The sequence below is a fragment of the Panthera tigris genome, chromosome A1, assembly GCF_018350195.1.
Source record: "Panthera tigris isolate Pti1 chromosome A1, P.tigris_Pti1_mat1.1, whole genome shotgun sequence".
Lineage (NCBI taxonomy): Eukaryota > Metazoa > Chordata > Mammalia > Carnivora > Felidae > Panthera > Panthera tigris.
The window spans coordinates 5,992,262-6,013,074 of NC_056660.1; the positions used below are offsets into that span (position 1 = coordinate 5,992,262).

The 20,813-nt window shown below is 39.6% G+C and overlaps 1 protein-coding gene across 3 annotated transcripts in view; it reads left to right on the forward strand.

Moving 5' to 3' along the window:
- Window positions 1-4,903: 4,903 nt before the first annotated feature.
- CDK8 (cyclin dependent kinase 8) overlaps window positions 4,904-20,813 on the forward strand; it is a 120,124-nt gene continuing 104,214 nt past the window's right edge. The window contains exon 1 of one of the 3 annotated variants that reach the window (XM_042986730.1): window positions 4,904-5,654. In XM_042986730.1, coding sequence (XP_042842664.1) covers window positions 5,527-5,654 — 128 coding nt within the window. In that variant the 5' untranslated portion in view covers window positions 4,904-5,526. The remainder of the gene's footprint in view (window positions 5,655-20,813) is intronic. The other 2 variants (XM_015540103.2, XM_042986621.1) reach the window with 2 other exon arrangements.

The window sequence follows — 20,813 nt, forward strand, 5'->3', positions numbered from 1 at the left end:
GTCCCCTGCCTCCCTGTCTGTCCGTTCTTCAATCTCGTCTCCTGGAATCCATTGTTAACATACTAGCCAGGATATTCCTTTTAAAGTATAGATCACATCTGGCCGCTCCCTTCCTTACAACTTTCCAATGGCTTTCTCTTGCCCTAAAAATAAAATCCAAGCCTCTTTTCTATGGTCTTACAAGGACCTGTATGATCTGGTCCCTTCCTACCTCTTTGCCTTCATCTCACACAACGCCCCCTGCCCTTCCTCCTGACAATTCTATCACACACGACTTCTTTCCCAGCTTAAAGCCTTTGCACTTGCTGCACACCATCTATCCACCTGGACCACCCTGATCTCTCACCTTAGCAGGATTTTCTCCTCATCATTCAGGTCTCCCTTAAGCATCATCTCAGAGAATCCTTGGCCATCCACCCAATCCGAAGGACCCTCCTCTGGGCTCACTTTCCATCACATTGCTTTGTTTTATATCCTTCCTGGTACTTAGAACTTTCTCCCTTCTGTGAGCTGCCCACTCGCTTCTTCTTCATCACCCTGAATGAAGGAGCTCTCATATTCTTATATGACACTGCCCCTAAGCGTAACACTTCATTGGTCTAGGACGGGCCCCCCAGCTGAGCTGGACCAGAGCCTTTCCTGTGATTTTTAGAACTGGAGTTGAGAAACACAGTCAATTCTTCTCTCATGACAGGCGTCTGATACAAAATTCAGCAACTGTGAGTGGTCACGTTTCCAGTCATGTGGAAATGAGTCTATAAGAACAAATGACATTCACATGATGAAGGGGAGAAAGAACGTTATTTTTGAAAGTGCTTTTGGTTCTGGTTGTTTCCAAGGTTTAAATTATATTTTGGATGTGTTTAGAGTTAATTGAGAAATTTCGCATTGATATTTTCTTTGAAAAAAGTTAAAAGGCTAGAGTGTTGATTGATCTAACTTGTTCTTTCTTGTGTCTAACACTACTCAAATGTAGATATTTAAGACGTGCTTTTGATGATACAGGTGATGAACATTCCACCTGCAGAATGGAAGGTTGGATATTTTCTGTTTAAAGCACACTTTAATATTGAGTGAGAAAACAATTAAAAGTTGTAGAGACAAGAAGTGATCAATTCTGAAAAGACACACTTGGGCGTTTCCATTAATACATCATGATATATCATATATAGCACTAAATTCTTTTGCACACTACAAAAAAAATACATGTTCAGAGGCAAGGCTGGGGCAAGATGTTAAATGTTTTCAAATGACTGCCCCCCTCCCCACACACCTTAAGGTCCATTTGAACCTTTAGAGAAATCAATCCAATAAAACACATTGCAATTAAATACCATTATGCAAATTATGTTCTGGGCACTTTAGGAGATACAGTGATGAATAAGTCAGAGACTCAGTCATTAAGGTGTTTATTAAAGGACAGATTTGTTTTTTTAATTTCCCTTCACCTATTTTATTTTATTTTCTTTTATTTTTTTAATGTTTTTATTTATTTTTGAGACAGAGAGAGACAGATCATGAGCAGGGGAGGGGCAGAGAGAGGGAGACATAGAATCTGAAGCGGGCTCCAGGCGCTGAGCTGTCAGCACAGAGCCCGAGGCGGGGCTCGAACTCACAGACTGAGATCATGACCTGAGCTGAAGTCGGACACTTAACCGACTGAGCCACCCAGGCGCCCCAAAAGGACAGATTTTTTTTAAGTACATAAATGACTAAAATACAAAGTAGCTGGGATGTTTCTACACAAGTTACACATAAAGTATAATGGTGCCAACGGTAGGAGGAGTTCATGGTTTAAAAAAGAAAAAAAAAGGTCATTTTCAGGTGTAAGGACCAGGAAAAGTTTCATGACTAAGTTAGGCATTTAAGCTGCACCTTGGAGGATGGGTAGGGCTGCAAAGGTCAGAGATGGTATGAGGAAGCATCCAGCCTTTGAGAACAGGCCAGACAAAGGCATATTTGGCACAAGTATGAAGGACAATGTGCAGCTAATGACGGCCTGAACTCCTAGGATTGGCAGTAAAACAACAGAATGTCTGTCTACTGGCATTGCTATTCACTGCAATTGGGAGGTACAGGGCACAGTATGATAATTTTCAGAAATTTTAAGTTTGAGATGCAGCAGAATATCCCCTCAGGCTGAGCAGGAGGCAGTTGAAATGTGGGGCTGGTGTTTGGGAGGCATGTTAAGACTGGAGATGCTAAATTTAGGATGTAAATAAAACCACATTTATGAAAAGCATGAGCATTATCTGCACATTGTTTGGAACATGGACCAACGAAGGTCATAGACTCTGCTACATCATGATCTCCAGTGACAGTCTAGGGTCGTGTGGCATCAGTATAACCTGAAATTGAAAATCAAATGGAAACGACAGCTCCATGCTCTTGATATGTTCAGTTCACTTAAATAACAAATATGAACCCTCATCCTTTGATCCACGGGAAATCCATTCTAAAAACAGAGTGTATTCTTCAAGTTTTTGGAATCCTAACACGTGCCAGGTTCTTCCCAGCTCGTGGCTTTGGCCCCTTCCTGTCTTTCCTAATTGAGTCTCAGGCTGCTGCCCTTTAGCCTGGTGATGACAGAAGGGAAATAGCACACAGAAAAGAAAAACCTAAACTTGGATATTAGATATTACTGCACCTAACACATTAGCCAAGCTCTCCCCAAAAGGCACTGATGTCTATCTCTTCCTTAGCTCCCCATCCTGATGCCGTGTTCAGGGGTCTGCTTACCCATTTCACTAGTCATGTACACACACACACACACACACACACACACACACACATCCTGTTGTACCTCTTAAAACTGTACAATTTTTATTTAGAAACATTCGGTCTCTTCAGGGAGAATTCATACCTTCAGCCATAGGGTGGATCGAGTCAAAACAGTAGTCAGAAGTACATTTTAAGAAGTCTGGGACCGTCAGTGTTTGGACAGTCATATGCAAGTGAGGCAGGGTGGGGGCACCCACAGTACAGAGCCAAGTCCAATCCTATGCTTCCTCCACTGTGGCGGTTTGATTTGTCAAGATCTATGAGTAACTACCTGAACAAAAAGGCACATCCCTCAAGCAATACAAATCTATTTTTCTAGAAGAGTCTATTCTAAATCCGTATCTGGGAAAAACATTGAGTTCTTTAACTCTGCAAAGGAACAGTCCCGCTAGAGAATCACCCACTATATATCACTGAATAGAACATGTAACCTCCTCTAAGTTAGGGCCTTTTAGAGCTCCATTTCACAAAGAGAGAAACGGATGGTTCAAGGGCACACCAGTAATAAACAGCTGAGCAGGATTCAAACCTAGGCTCACCTAACCAGTCAGTGTACTTAAACATTAAATAATATTTAATGCGCTAGGTAAAAACAACTTCAATTTAACCAGTGGTGAAGTCACAATTTTATCCAAAGAAATTTATATAAGAGAAGAGACCCTCTGAGGATTTTTCAAATGGTATCATTGCCATCATCTATCTGTACATGGATTTTTTTAAACTTAAAAAAATGTTTTAATTAATTAATTTATTTATTTATTGAGAGACAGAGAGAGACAGAGCATGAGCAGAGGAAGGGCAGATATAGAGGGAGACACAGAATCCAAAGGAGCCTTCATGCTCTGAGTTGTCAGCATAGAGCCCAATGCGGGGCTCAAATCCACAGACGTGAGATCATGACCTGAGCGGAAGCCAGATGCTCAACTGACTGAGACACCCAGGTGTCCTTGTACATGGATATTTTTAACATAAATATGGTTACTCATTAATTCAACAAATGTTTACTGTGCACCATACTCAAAGCATATTACTAGGTATTATGGAAGATGCAAATATGATTTCCTATAGGCATTTATAATCTAGCAAAAGAAAAATAAAACATAATTTGATGACTACCACAAGAAAGGCAAGAAAAAAAAAGGGTTATGGGGGTTTGAAAGTGGGAGAGATTATATGTCTTTTGGGGAGTGGGGAGCTTTAGTGGAAATAGTAGCAATTGGAAAATGTAAAATAAATACAAACCTACAATTAATAAAAAATTAAAGACACACATCCAAATAAGACGGATTAGACAAAATGAGAGATTATTATCAAGATACTGGGACCCCTTCAGCTGGCACCTTTCCTACCTTAAAATTATCAACAAATTAGTTTCAATGAATCTAGATCCGTTGTTGTAATCATGGCTCAAATGTGCTGTTCTTATAGACAGAGGTGCAGAAGGCCACACTCAAAATAATGTCCCCTCTCAATGGATGGGAAGCATTTAGATAGTCATCTTTCTCAATAGTAAAACTATTCAGGAGTAGCATGGCCACTGGTCATTGATTCATTTTTATTGATGTTTGTAATGTGGGTCAATATGTTCATATCGTTGTGCAGCCCTTATCAGATTGTGAACGACAAGAATACACCAAGTCTGTGAGCTGTTTACAAATATATAGACTTTTTTCGATAATGATAATGCCCTTTAACATCTGGAGTTCGGAAGCGGCGCAAACTGTGATTCCAGCTGCAAACTAGCCTCCCTCGCACATAAATTTCTCTGGTTAAGTTTACGGTCCAAATCACACTCTAGCGATATTGCTGTAAAAAAAGACAAGAAAAGAAAAGAAAAAGGAAAAGGTAAAAAAAAAAAAAAAATCCCTCTAAGCGATTGAAACTAATCTCTCCTTGGACTACTAATCCCATCATGCAACGCTCCCGTATTACCACTGTGCGGGGTGGAGTCGTCGAAGGGGCGGCAACGACGGTGGCCCGTGCATTCTGGGCAATGTAGTCTGGGGCTCTGGCCGCCGTCAGGACAATCCACGTGGTGCTTCTGGCGGCAGCTTCGGGCAGTGGCTACCCTGCTTCCTCCACCGGATCCTCGAGGTGCGGGCCCCGGCGGGGCCGGCCTGGCGCCGCGGAGCAGGCTGTAGGGAGGCCCGGAGGCAGCCCGAGACTTCGCGACGTTTTTGCGACAGCTGTGGCCGTGTTCCGCGAGTTCCCTCCCTCCTCCTCTCTCTGAGGAGGTACCGGCTGTTGTGCGGCGCTGCCTTTCTGTTTGAGTGTATGGGTGAGAGAGTGAGTGAGTGAGTGTGAGCGTGTGTGAGAGAGAGGGTGAGGCGTGAGTGCGAGTGTAAGAGGAGGAGAGCCCGCCGCGGCCGCCCCGCCGCTCCCCGCAGCGGGAGCAGAACGCGCGGCAGGAGAGAGCAGGAGAGCCGGCGCCCCGGGAGCCCGCGGGGACAAGGGCAGAGACGCCGCTCCCCACCCCCAGCCGTCGTCCCTCTGCTCTCCTTCGCCCGGGGGAACCTCCCCGTCCCCCCACCCCCTCGGCCGGCCTCTGCCCCGCCGTCCCCCTGGATGTCCCCCGCGCTCTTGCGGGGCCTCCTCCTGCTCTTGCCGCATCAGTCGGGCTGGTGCTGCGGCCGCCGGGCGTAGAGCGGGCGGGTTCCCGGGGGCTGCGGCTGCCGGTGCTTCCCCGGTCCCCACCCCTGTCCCCCGGCCCCCCGACCCAGCTCCCCGGCCCCGGAGGCTGTGACAATGGACTATGACTTTAAAGTGAAGCTGAGCAGCGAGCGGGAGCGGGTCGAGGACCTGTTTGAATACGAGGGCTGCAAAGTTGGCCGAGGCACTTATGGTCACGTCTACAAAGCCAAGAGGAAAGATGGGTGAGTGTTTGTGTCTGTGCCGGTGTCCGCGCTGGGCGGCGCTCCCGCAGGCCGAGGCAGGTAGCCCGGAGGGGGAGTGGGGCGCCGGCGCGCCGGTCTCCCACTTCCTTGACACCCGAATCTGGCCCTGCCAGCCGGGTTTGGGGAGGAAGTGGTGTACCAGGGATCCAAGCCCACACGAAATCCTGCCTGTGTATTCTACTTCGGTGGCTAATAGGGAAAAAGAGCTGCTACTCCGTGGGCTGTATACTTTTCAAGGGTTTCGGTTCTAGATTGAAAAAAAAAAAAATCGTAGTAAAACGTCAGTTTAAATGGTTTTCGCGGGGAGGGGTCCATTTATTCTGGGAACCTTCGGGGGGATTTCCTCGCCCGCCTCTGGAGTGACATCCATCAGTCTGGAAGGGAAGCTGTGATCCTTTCCTCCACCAGTTTGTGATTGATTTATTACCAAATTTGGGTTTTATTTGGGAGAAAGAAAGCAGCAAGTAAATGTGATGCTGAAGAGTTCTTCATAGGGATCGTCTGTAACCTCAATGTAGCAATTGTTATTTAGATACCATTAACCTGTGAGTTTTACATAGAACAATGGGGGTTTGGTGCAGGGTGGGTGGTGGGGAAAAAGGCAAGGGACTAATAGGGGCTATCGTGTTCAGGCCTGTTCCCCCAAAATTTAGCTGTTGGCAATAAGCTGTAAATCGTCTCTTTGCTTTAAATATTTTCCCCTACGAATAACTCAATTAAGTCTACGGCTGGTAATGCTCCCAATTTAGTTTCTTAAACAGGCATGTGAAGTGTTCATTTTTCCTTTGTCAGTAGATGAATGTCGTGTAATATTGACAAAAGAGAAGGCAATTCTTAGTTGAGGGGAAAATACATTTTATTAACTCCTTGTTTTCCTCTTGTACAAACGTTATGTTGATGTTGTCTATTGCCTTTGCCACTATAGAAAATTGCGGGAGAAATCATGTCAGAGTTTATTATATAATCTTTAGATATCAGTATAAACAAAGTAGCTTTACTCGAATATCAATGTTAATTTGATAGCTGCTGTTTTAACATTTAAAAGAATTGCTTTCCTACCACCCCCCCCTCCGAATTAGGTAAGAGGGTTTGTTCAGAACTATATTAGCACTAAAAAAAAGAAACCGTTCATAAAGCTGAAGTAAGTTGGGGGAGCCATATTTATAAAGACTTTAATATTCTGGATATTGGAAAAGGAAGTGTATATTCAACATTTTTCTTAGATTGAGGTATCTTTCTCAAATAACTTAAAAGGGACTCTTAAAGGAAGATGGTGATTCTAATTAATTTGGTATGTGCATTTCAGTGCTTATATGAGCAGTTAAAGCAGTACAGATATCTGCAAAAGATAGGGATTTGAAAACTTGATACTCTGGTGTGCTGCATGTATTTAAAAGTACTTCTTAGTGGAATGGATAATCTGGTGACATTTGAGAAATCTGCATCTGGAGATACCTACCTACTGTTGACTCTGCTTATATTTTTCATCGAAGTATTGTTTAATAATATACTTTAAAAATTATCTTTCTCATATAATATTTTTCAAAAGCCTTAAACCATTTCTCTTTCCCCCAATATTATGTAATTTGGGGCATATTCAGAAAATTCCCAATGCCATGAGATTACACATAGTAGTACATTTGACCAGTCTGTCATCTGCTTTGTAAAATTCTGGTGACTCTAAATTATTTTTAATCTCTCTGAGAGAAGCCAGTTCTATTTCCATAAATTACTGATTTAAGCTAATAAAATATATAAATTTATTAACTTTGGTTTTATATTTTATTTAAAAACTATGGTATTGTTTAGTGGCAGGAGGTACTTTTAACCACATTTTATATCTCATAGTTAGGTTTTAATTTAGACTAAATAATTTTAGAAGAATTAATACAATTTAAAAATAGCTAAATGTACAGCACGTAAACATTTCTTAGTCATTTGTGATAGCTGAAAATTACCATTGCATTTTGGAAAAAAAAAAAACTTTATAATTTTGGGGCTTGTTTTCCAGCAGCCTTTAATGATTTTGTTTATAGGATGAACTTCGAAAAAATTTAAAAAGGATCAAATGTCAAGAGAGTTTTAAAATTACTTAAGACAGTTTTTGTTTTCCAGAGGGAATATTTTTGGTTTGGCTTCTCACAGCCTCATCACTCGAGTGAAATATAGCATTGTATTTATGAGGTTCTTTTGATCTTATGTCAGTGAAATGTAATTTAATGCATTTTAGTCCTGGTAAAATAAAATTTGTGGCTGTTTAATCTTTTGTAAAAAGATGATGACGAAATAATTTGTTTCTAGTATTGATTTACTTTCAAATTAAATTATACATTCTGTAACTGAAATTTCAGAGTACTCTAGGAACGCAGACAATAACACCTTCAAAGAGAATCCTGAGATGTACAATGAAGTGGGTTTTGTTTAGACCTATTTGTCTATTAGAACGAACGCACATAAATGTATCTTTTCAGTCTTCCAGCAAGCATCACAGAATATGAGCACGTAGTAAAAGAATTCAGACTGGAGGTGTTAGCTTCTTAAATTATTAAGTTTTAGGAAATAAAACAGCTCATAAGGTCATTCCTTTGACTCAAAGAATTATTAATACTATCCTGCTAGTCTACCACACTTAAGATAAACTCAGCATTTTAAGGAATGTGGGGAAGGAGGAAATACTTTATTTGAAGCATGATTATATATATGGAAAAAGGGCCTTTTGTAATTGTGTTAATTTCAGATTCTAATAGAGTTAAAGCATAAATGCACAATAAATCTTGGAAATAATTTGTTCTCACTGTCACCATAAATGAGATAGTGTCCTTTGTGTCTGAACACCAAAAGGGTACTCAGTAGGAAGCAGGGAGATTCATTTTCTTTCTGAGTCAGTTGCATTTCCTCTTTGTACAATTTAGGCAACCAAACTCATTTTGTTCGAAAGAATGGAAAAGTGTGAGAAGACAAGACAGTTTGTGTTTTTAAATTCTAAACCCTCATTACAGGGACTGGACATTTCTAGCATTTAAAAATCAATTTGAGGTAAGAGTTTGATCTCCAAAAAAGAAAAGCAAAAGCAGTTTTCTTGAACAGGGTTCTTAATTTGCTGTACTCTGTGTTCAAAAGAACAGATTATATATAATTGGGATTATATGTGTGCGTTTGTGAGAGAGAGAAATATACAGAAAACTTTTGTTGGGGCACTTTTGTAGGCAACCCAAAAATTAGGAGGCAGTAATAATGATAATAGCTAAATTAATGAGTATTACTAGGTCCTGGGCAAAGCCCTTTTACATTCATCATCTATTTAATCCTTACAAAATACCATATCAAGTCAGTTCTGTTTTTCAGTTTTACAGGTGAGGAAACTGTTAGAAAGGTTAAGCTGTTAGAAAGGTTAGATAAAATTGTCTATGCTTATATGACTAATTAAATGTCAGAGCTGCAATTAGGGGATTACAAAAGGTCCTCTTATTCTAGAGCACATGCTCTTAACCATTATGCCTCATAAAGCTAATATATTAAGGTAAATATAAACCTAGATGTGGAGATTTGGTGTTTTTGTGGGTCATTCGGAAAACATGAATGTCTTACCTATCAGAGGAGTAGTCTTTTCAATTAACTCAATTAATTGGTATACTTTTTCAAAACATTTCTGAACAGCCTTGGTTTTTTCGAGTGCAACAAGTGTTTATGTAGATACGTCGGTGTATCTATACATACACACATATATACACATATATGTATGTGTGTGGAGGGGGAACCAAAGGTCTTCTGGTAGAAGAAACTCTTAAGTTGGGGAGACAAAGACGGAGTTTGAGTTCAGACTCCGCGTCTGATTACCAGTATGACCTTGGGCAAGTCACTTGCCCTTTGTAAACCTTGATTTCCTTATTTGTAAGATTAGAGGGCTTGAGTTGATAATTTTTAAGGTCTTTTCTAGTGTTATGATTTGAGGGAATAAATTATGAATATAAAGTGTAATACTTTTGCAAGATTAGGTAGACAGCCACTAAAACAAATTTTACTTTAGGCAGTGATTCCCTTCTTTGTTTCTTAGTCTCATGCTTTAATGTAGGTTCTCACCAACTGCCTGAAAGAAGTTAGGTCAACTTCCAAAGACATACCAGCTATTTTACCTGTCTTATATTGCTGTAGCATTCCATTATCTTTATCTCTTAAGATGTTGGGATTTATGGACTGTGCTTGTTCCCACTCCAGTGAACCATTCATTTGGTGGCTAGCACAAAGGACCCTTCTGATTCAGTCTGCATTGGGGCTTTAATTCAGTTTTATTTCCTTAATTATGATCAGAACGTGGTGGAACCCTTTATTTCCCCTGAAGGAATCTGATAGTTTTTCTTCTGAATATTGCTGAACCCTGCATATATGTTCAATCTGACTTAAATATTTCTTTAGACGTCAGAAATGCCAAATACAACATACGTACCCATTACTGAGGATTTTGCATGCCCAGGAAAGAGTATTCCTTATAACTTTTTTAAAATGTGATGGAAAGGGACACACTTGAATTTATCTACCTTAGATATTCAGTGCCTTCAGATCTACTGGTAAGGCCACTTTGAGGTTTCATGCTTAAATCCCATTTTCTTAGTAGCAAGACTGGCAAATTAATTCGTTTGGGAGCTGTTCATTTGATTTTTACTTTTTCTGTTTCCTTCAACATTTGAAGAAATCCATACAGTCATTCGTTAACCAATATTTATTGGACTCTTGCATGTGCCAAGCACCGTCCGAAGTACTGGTAATACAAAGATGAATAAAATATTCCATTACTTGAGGAGGTATCTACTGGGGAAACAAATGTAAATAAACTGTAGCGATTTAATAAGCGCTGTAATAATTAATACAGGGTGCTAATGGAACACAGATGGAAACTGCCAACCCTGTTTAGGGTTTTAAGGAAAGCCTCTCAAAGATGGCAGCATTTTGTTTGACTCTTAAAGGAAGGGGAAGATCTCATCAGATAGGGTATTTTAAGAGGACTAGGGTAAGGAGAGGTGCTTTTTTACTGTGCTCTTGCAGACCCCAGCAGATTGTGTGGGTTTGAATTTTTTCTTCTCCCGCCTTCCCTCCCCACGCCTTTTGGCCCTTGAGCTCCTGCTGTATGTGGCCTGCTGTATGTGGCCTGCTGTGTGCGTGCACTACAGATGATCCATTGTACCCACTGGACATGATGAGGTTTCTGTTATTTCACAATGAGCACCTTAATTCTCTGTGCGGCAGTTTCCCATCACAAGAATGTTGCTGAATCAGAGTACAAGCAGCCTCTGAAATTCAATGTCTGACTTACGAATTTCTCCCTCATATGTAAAGCTGCCATGGCAGAACTCCATTTGGATTACAGCTCTTGATAGCAGATGATTCTACTTCGGCCTCACCTCCATGAGAACTAGGGAGCCAGAGTTTTCTGTGCTGCAAGGTGGTGGTGGCAACAAATTCCCAGAGGGAGAATTTCTCTTGGTGGAATCTGATGTGGGAAGAGATGGGAGGTGGGGAGATGGCTTCCAGCCTACTGGATTTCAGCTAGGAAAATAGAAATGATGACAGATTATTATAAATTATTGTAGGCCATTTTGCAAACTTACCTACTTTTCAACAATTATTTCTCTTGGCAAATGTGTTCAGAATTATGATTTACCAACATTTGAAACGTGATCCATATGTAATTTGGGAACCGTATATGCCAAAGCAGTGTTGATAAATACATATTATCCCCTGTGGCTGCTGTCGTCTTTCCTGTAGTGCCTTTTATTGTTGAATCTGATCCTCACTGTCTCTTTATTCTTTTTCTATTCTTTTCTGTTCTTAGCTGCTGCTAGAGAATGAAAATCCTACTGTCCTTTCCTTCACACCAGCTTCGGTAGGCTTTGGTCCTCTCTTTGTTCCTTAGAAACTACGAGCTTTTTTGTCTTTAGGTATTTCTTGTTACCTAAAGTGACTTGATGTTGTGACTAACAAGTGACTTTCAGCTGTTATTTTGATCATAATCCTTGAAGACCCTTGAGTGTCATGAGTCTCAAGAGTCTTTATTATGGTCGTTGCTAGAGTCCCCAAACCAGTCCCTGCTGTAGTAAGCTGCCTGTCCTGACGGAGTCATGTCATGTCCTTCCCTTCAGATGCGTCATGGCAGACAAAACGCTGAGAACCCCCTTTCTAAAATTGAGATGTGTTACATACCATGACACTCACCCTTTCGAAGTGTGCAGTCCACTGCTTTTTAGTACGTTCCCAAGGCTGTACAATCATTACCCCTATCTAATTCCAGCACATTTATTACCCCAAAAAGAAACTCCGTATGGGTTTGCCATCACTCCACATCCCCCATCTCCCCACCTCCTGGCAACCACTGATCTACTTCCTCTCTCTGTGGATTTGCCTGTTCTGGACGTTTCATGTAAATGGAATTACACCGTGTGTGGCCTTGTTTGTCTTTTATTTAGCCTCATGCTTTTAAGATTCATCTTCATTGTGCATGTATCAGTATCATTCCTTCTTATGGTCGAACAGTATTGCATTCTATGGATATACCACGTTTCGTTTATCCATTCGTCAGTCGGTGGACCTTTGTGTTATTTCTACTTTTTGGTTATAATGACTAATGCTGCTTATAACATTGACGTTTGAGTTGTCACGTGGGATTTTTGTTTTCAGTTCTCTTGGGCATATAGCCAGGTATGGTAACACCATGTTTTGCTTTTTGAGAAACTGCCACACTTTTTCAAAGCAGTTGAGAACCACTTTTGAGTGGCTTTACCTTGACTTCGGTGCAGGACCAAGACCTTTGTTCTTCGTTTGTGAGACCTGACAGTGAGGCCCAGGAGTGTTCACTCGCTAGTCCATTGCGGGATTCTGAAGTGCAAGTGAATCAAATTGGCTTCTCCATCAAATCGGACCACCATTCTGAACTTTGTCTCAGGCAGCACCTTGTGCTGGAAATTTCCCCCCCCAGCTGAAGTAGGTTCTAACATTTAGCTTCAGAAATTGTAACTACTTTATCTTAACATACAACTCCAGTAATTCCCTCTTCACTAATCACCCCACAAAACGTATTTAGTCCTTCATAGATGTATCGTGTAACTGCTTCAGAGTATATGTGGTTAATGTTTATATGTCCTTTGGGTCTTTCTGGTGGATGTTTATGGCCTAGATATTATAGATTTCCTCTAGGGCAGTAATTGTGTTCCCCTCAGTTCCTGGCACATTGCCAAATGTTGACAGGTACTTAATACTTTCTTATTTTTGGTGTACGTGAAATTCATATTTGAAAGTGTCCCTTTTCAATTTGCTGAAATTAAAAACTTGAGCATATTATAGGAGACTAGAAAAGCAGCATCTTGTGAAAATACCCAGAGAAGCAAAGTTTGATCGGCTGGCTATATTGCTACCAGGAACAGAATTGAACAAAACCAAAAGTCAAAGACAGGGCAAACTTTGTTGATCAGGTGAGCCAAATACAAGTCCCAGGTATTTGAAAAATTGAACCACTACAAAGACTAGAGCTTTTTTTCTGAAATATACCTTGTAAATAAATCAATTCAAATGGGAGAGATCAAACCTCTATTTCTAAATTTAAGAAAAATATAATTAGTCTCTGAACCAGACTGACATTTTTGTTTAAATCATGATGTTCCGTGATTGGTATTTGAAGTTTATTTTTGTTATGTGAATAAATTATTTAGGCTCCTACGACTCAAGGTAACTCAGTTACTCATCTCTTGAGACAGCTCTCTAAAATTTATGGTTTTATTATATAGCTCATGAGTTCCAACGAATAATCATCCTAAGGACAGGAATTCTTTACATCATGATGCAAGGACCACTGTACATGTTTCTAGACACCCGAATTTAGAGGTTGTCTAGAGAACTAAAGAGATTTAAAAAACCTAAAGCTTGTCCATCAGTGGTGTCATGACTTAATGTTAACCAAGTCCTATTTCTGGGGAAAGCAGACATGAGTATTGAAAAATTATTTTTATAAGGTTTCTGTTTTAAGGAAAGCCAATTGTGAAAATTTGAGTTCGTGTAGAATAAATTTATTTGGAGTTTTTTTTTTTTTTCACTGTATGAAAGAATCTCTTTAAGTACATAAGCTCTCTTGGTGTATTTACCACATGACTTAGTTTGCAAAAAATTCAGTTTATACACACTTTCCAAGAAAATGTTGTGTAAAGTAAAACATTACTTGTAATGTGTTTTCTAATGTTGACCCAACATTGAAGATCCTTTTAAATGTAAAGTCAAACCATTTAAATATTTGATGTTTCATATAGTTTCTCTTTAGCTGTAGTGTTTTGTTTTTGGTAAATTTATGTTTTTGGGGCACCTGGGTGGCTCAGTCGGTTAAGCGACCGACTTCAACTCAGGTCATGACCTCGTGGTCCGTGAGTTCAAGCCCCGCGTCGGGCTCTGTGCTGACAGCTCAGAGCCTGGAGCCTGTTTTGGATTCTGTGTCTCCCTCTCTCTCTGACCCTCCCCCATTCATGCTCTGTCTCTCTCTGTCTCAAAAATAAATAAACGTTTAAAAAAAAAATTATGTTTTTAATTTATTTGGTAGCTATTTGCAGAATGTCTCTAATATGTCAGGTTCTGTGCCTGATATTGGCAATTCAGCAGTGAACAGGACAGGGTCCAAGTCTTCAGGGAACTTGCAAACTTTTCAGGGATGCAGGCAAGTAGAAAGGTAATTATAGCATAGTGGGGATAGGGCTGCACTAGGGAAGATGTATAGGTTGCCGTGGGGGTACCTGATCTGCTCTTGGGGGTTCAAGGATGGTATTTCAGTTGTGACTTGAAAGATAATTAGAAGTTACACAAGTGAATGGGCAGTAAATAAGAGTGAGTGAAGGTTGGGGAGTTACAGTGCAGGCTAGAGGAGTAGCATCTGGTTCCAGAATTTCTTTATAAAGGAAGGAGTTCTATCTGGTGGAAAAGGGAGTATGATGTGTAGTAAGCAAATTTTAACTTAAGTTTTTTATTTGAAGTGATTTCGAGAGCTTTTACGTTATGTTGTAGGAGGGAAGGCTAAAGCTGTCTCCAGGACCCTTTGGAGCCACCGTCAAGTAGCATTTATAGAGATACGAAGAAAAGATAGTATGGTGAGGGAATTGGAAGAATTTCAATACCAGATTGCAGAGAGTGGTAACAGGTAGGGTGAGAGGTACAAAAAATTAAGTTGGAGAAGTAAGTGGAGTCTTGGAAATCATGTCGTGGACTTCTTGATTCTGAAGATAATGGGGACCATTTGTAGGATTTAAACAGGTAACAGATTAAACATTAAATGATTAAACAGATTAATCATTTAAAAAGAGTGCTGGACAACATACTCGGAATAGCTAGTAGCTACGGGGACCTGGGGTTGGGAAAATGTAATAGTAATCCAGGTGAGAGGTGCTAGAGGCTTGAATTAGGGAATGACAGAGGGAATGATGAGCAATTGATAGGACCTGTTGATTTATTGAATGTGAGAGAGGAAGGAGTCAGAAGAACCAAGGGTAAGGTCTAGGTTTCTGGCATAAGCAGCAAGATACTGCCATTCACATAGATAGCCAAAACAGAAAGGGGAGCAGGTTTGATGGGGAACATGATGAATTGAGTTTTGGTGTATTGAAATGCATGTACCTGTTAAACATCTAAGAAGAAATGTCCGTCAGGCAGATAACATGAGTGTAGTGCTCAAGATAGAGATCTGGATAGGGAAAAACTTGGGAGTTAACCAGGTACTTGAAGTAATACCTTCGAGTCATCTTGAAATTGCCTAGACAAAGTGTAGAGTAAGAAGAGGTCCTAGGACAGAATGTAGAGAAACAGATGTCCATCCAGGAGGCCAACAAGTTGAGTCCCGAGGAGGAGGAGAAAACTCAGGGTCATTCCCACTGTGCACCAGCAGTTGTGCAGTGCACAACTTATTGGCTGTACATGGCAACTTGGAGAAAAGCCAAGGCCTTGTAAGGTAAGATCATACCAACCAAGGAAAGAGTGTTTTCAGAAGGAGTGGTAGGCATACCCTATGCCACACAGAGGGCAAGGGAGATAATGAAGTATTTGGGTTAAGTATTTTATTTGTTTATTTTTAATTATTTTAATGTTTGTTTATTTTGAGAGAGAGAGAGAGCAAGCAGGGGAGGAGGACAGAGAGAGTGGGAGAGAGAATCCCAAGCAGGCTCCATCCACACCATCAATGTGGAGCTCAAAGCGGAGCCTGACACAGAGCTTGAACCCACGAACCATGAGACTGTGACCTGAGCCAAAATCAAGAGTTGGACACTTAACCGACTGAGCCACCCAGGCATCCCTTGGTTAAGTATTTTAAACAGAAGAAAAATTCAGCAAAAGATTTTTGGACACTAGAGCTGAAATTATAACTCGCTTTGTAGGTTTTATCCAGAATATTTTGTGGTACTTTTATGGGTAGCCTTATTATTCAGGGCCAAGCAATGAAAAGTTTACTTCCACCTTTGTTTCCACATTGGCTTATTATTGAAGCTAAATTTGTATATGCTGACTTGCTATTTATTTGTTTGTACATTCATTCATTCCATGGTATTTGAGATAGTTCTTTTTTTTTTTTTAAATCGCTTTTTTGTCTGATTATAAAAGAATTATAATTCTCTACAATTATGGGTTTATTGTAGAAAATTCATAGTCTAGAAATGTATACAGAAACTAGAAATTTTAGAAATTTTATTTATTTTTAATGTTTATTCACTTTTGAGAGACAGAGACAGAGCACGAGCAGGGGAGAGGCAGAGAGAGAGGGGGACACAGAATCTGAAGCAGGCTCCAGGCTCTGAGCTATCAGCACAGATCCCGAGGCGGGGCTCAAACTCACAAACCGTGAAATCGTGACCTGAGCTGAAGTTGGACGCTCAACCGACTGAGCCACCCAGGCACCCCAAGAAATGTATACGGAAACCAAAAGCCTTAACTCTGCTACTGGAGACAAGTACTATTTTCTTTATCATCTTTCCAAATAATGCTATGAATGTAGGTAGAGAGTAATGAAATCTACGATCTTAACATTTTTTTCATTCAAGAATATTATGCATCTCTTCCTGTCAGTAAATATAGTTCTAAACCATCAGTTTTAATTATTGCAGTCATTACATTATATGTATGTATGTAAATATGTATCTATCTAGTGAACCAGTTCTCTAGTGATAGAAAAAATGTAAGTAGTCTCCAAAATTTAGCCATTACGATTAACAAAGGACCTCCTAGAAAATACGTCTGCAGTTCTCCAATTGTAGTTAGTCCTTGAAATGGAATTTCAGGGTCAAAGGTTATGTACTTTCAACAAGCAAATTTTTCTTATAAAATAAGATTGGGTTATAAAATTCATGTATGCTCATGATAAAAAATTTAAACAGTACATAAGGATACCTAGGACAATCTGAGTCTCCCTCTTTAGAATAGTCATTGTCAGCATCTTCTTGTGTCTATGCATATAGAAGCATATCTATGTATGGATAGACTTCACAATTTATTGTAATACTTTATTCATTTTGAGCAGACAATAATATATGTATATGAAAAAATGTAAATATACTGAGGAAATGTAGACTTACGTGTTCTCACTCCGTCTCCTCCAGCCACCCAGGTCCTTCTTCCCAGAGCTGTCCACTGATAGCTTTCTTGCGTTAATGCTTTACAGTTTGTGGAAACAAACGTCTTTTGACTTTATTTATGGTATTGTTTTTTGTGTGCAGCTCTTATTTTTAGGAAGTTACCTTTATCACTTATTTCTTTAATGGCTCCCTGGTTATGTGTCAGAATTAGTTAGAAAGGTCCATATGTCATTATCTTTAAACACAAATTGTATGGTATTATGTGTATAAGTCCGTGCCTTGCTTTTTTTCAGTTCATATGTTTTGGTGATCAGTACCTGCACGTAGATCGCAATTCAGTTCATCAGCTTATCATTCTGTTTTATGGCTAGAACGTAGTATACTGGTTCCATTGAGGGGACTTTAGGTTCTTTCACTTATATGTGCTTCTAAAAAGCACCGCAACAAATGTCCTTTACTGTCTGCACACAACATTCTTTCAGGTGGAGGCAGAACTCCCCAGGTCCTCAGGTTCCCCACAGGGATATTTGCTGTGGCTGATGCCACTGGTGCAGAGTAAAGTTTTCATGAAGTAAGAGAAGTTCCCTTGCTGTATCTACAGGGATTTTTATCCTTCCTGGTTTCTCTCAGTTCTAGAAACTGGTCATTATGCCTCAGCACAAGTTACTGATAACAACCCTGGTACCTTACCGTAGGACTGGTGAAGTGCAGGTCAGTTTCCTAGAAATAAATCTTAATAGGCCTGGGCTTAAGGCTCTTCTGTGGACAATCTTAATGTCCTCTAAACAGGTTACACCAATTTTGCTCCCATCAGAACTCCACAAACAAAACTTATCTGAAGGAAGAAGTGGGAATAGATAAAGTAATGGGATGTTTGAACCATAGGGGTTAAATACATCGTAAAGTTAGAGTGGTTTAGGTTATTCTTTTGGAACTTTTTGCTTTGAGTTCTCTTTGCCCACATAGTGTTGTGCATTTTAGATTACTTGCTGGGCTAGAAATATTTAAGAGCCGTGTGGAGGTTTAAAGTTGTAGTCATTATTATGTTTACATCTTATTTCACGTGCACTTCATCATATTTCTTGTTTCCCACTCGAAACTGCTGGTACACTGTGTTCCTATTACAAATAACTAACGCTCTGGATATATTCTACCTCCAACCATTTGTTTAACACCGACTCTTACTTTTTGCTTAGATGATCCCTTCTTTTTCCTGTTGCTTGGCTTTGGTCTTCCTTTCATTCTCTACCCAGCACTGATCTTCACCCCAAATTTTCCTTTCTCCCACTTTTTGGTTTGCTTTTTCTGTTTTGTAGTTTTTTTTTTATTTTTTAGCCTTGTGCTTTTGTCACCTGTTTCAGGTGACCTGTGGGCTTGTCTCCATGGACTCATTCTGCCGATAGAATTGCTTGACTGTGTGTGTGCAGCAGAGGTAATCATTCATGGTAGATAAGCAGGCAGGTGATTATCCATAAGATAATTCTGAGGCATTTTAACTTCAAAGAGACTTTTTAAAGTTTTAAGTACGATTAAAAATAATTCTCTATTCATAGACATAATTTCTGCTGGACAGAAGTTGGAAGGTATTTACTCTGTATAGGGAGTTAGGAAGCAGAAGGAGTATGCAAACATGTTATCTTCTTATCTTAAAATCTATTTTAGTACAAATGAGTCCAGCTCTACTTGAAAATTTAAACCAGATATCCTGGAGTTGAAAGTAACTATTATCCTTTTTTTAGCCAAGACCAGCTGACCTCTGCAGATCCCCTTCAGGCTTGTGACATGAGCTAGATTCTGAAGTATGTAAGTGAAAAAAACATAAGGAAATCTATCAAAGTAGCACATACTTCTCATACTTCATTTGTTTCTCTTCTGGTTTTTTGTTTGTTGTTTGTTTGTTTTTTGGATTGGACCATTCAGTTCTAAAAGGTGGTTCAGCCTGATGTTCTTTAAGTACTTGAAGTTTTCAGTGCCATCAAAAACAAACCAAGTGTAACGCCCGCAAACCCTGTTATTTTGACGTTGATCGCGCGGTGTCTTTGCTCTCTTTCTACCGCACTTTGTAGCGGGGGACCCGCTGAGTGGAGGTACGCTTGCTGGTTCTCCAATCAGAATGCGGTACAATTACATTTTGCCTTCGTGAAATTCTGTACTATAATTATCCCAGAAACGTTTTGGAATGTAAGATAACATTTGCCACTAGTTATTTATTTTAAAAGTGTTAAAAGTACTTTTGATTTCATTGCAGTGTACTAAGTAGGGAAATTAAATCCCAGTTGTCTTCATCAGAAAATATTAGTAATACCTTCCAAGAAGTTATAATTGTATAGTTTATAAAAGTTTTTTTGTAGCTTTATTGAGATAAAGATTTCCATAGCATACAATTTACCTTTTTAAAACGTACAGTTCCCTGTTTTTTTAGTATATTCACAGGGTTGTGCAGTTATCACCACAATCTAATTTTGGAATGTTTTTTTTCCCTCTTAAAGAAACCCTGTACCCATTAGCAGTCATTCCCCTTTCCCTTCAACCTCCTAGCCCTAGGCAACCACAAATCTGTTTTCTGCATCTGGATTTGCCTACGGTGGACATTTCATTTAAATGAAATCATACAGTATGTGGTCTTTTGTGATTGGCTTCTTTCACTTAACATAATGTTTTCAAGGCTCATCAGTGATTTAGCATGTATCACATTTTGTTTAGTCATTTATCAATTGATGGATATTTGAGTTACCAGTTTTTGTTACCATGCTGCTGTGACATTGGTGTGTACAACTATACAAGTTCCTGCTTTCAATTCCTTGGGTATATACCTAGAAGTAGAATTGCCAGATCATATGGTAACTCTGCTTAATTTTTATGTAACCATCAGACTATTTCCACGGTGGCTGCAACATTTTACATTCCCACCAGCAACGCACTAGGGTTCCAATTTCTCCACATCCTTGCCAACACTTTTTTTTTTTTTTTAATATAGCCATCCTTATGGGTATTAAGCGGTATCTCATTGTGGTTTTGATTTGCATTTCCCTGATGACAATTATGTTGAGTATCTTGTCATGTACTTTTTGACCATTTGTACATCTTGGGAAAACATAATCAAATCCTTTGCTCATTTTAAAATTGGCTTATCTTTTTATTATTGACTTGTAGGTTGTTTTTTTTTTTTCCATATTCTGGATACTAGACCCCAATCAGATACACATTTTGCAAATCTTTTTCCCACTCTGGGTTGTCTTTTTACTTTCTTGTTGGTGGTGTTTATAGCACAGAAACTTTTAATTTTGATACAATCCAATGTACTTATTTTTTTCTTTTGTCACTTGTACTTTGGTGTTGTATCTAAAAACTGCTGTCTGACCCAAGGTCACAAAGAACTTACTCCTATGTTTTTTCCTAAGAGTTTTGTAATTTTAATTCTTAGATTAGGTCTGTGATCAGTTTTGAATATCATGGGAGTTGGGGTCAAACTTCGTTCTTTTGCTGCTTGTGGGTATCCAGTTGTCCCAGCATCTTTGAATTGTCTGGGCACCTTTGTTAAAAATTGGTTGGTCCT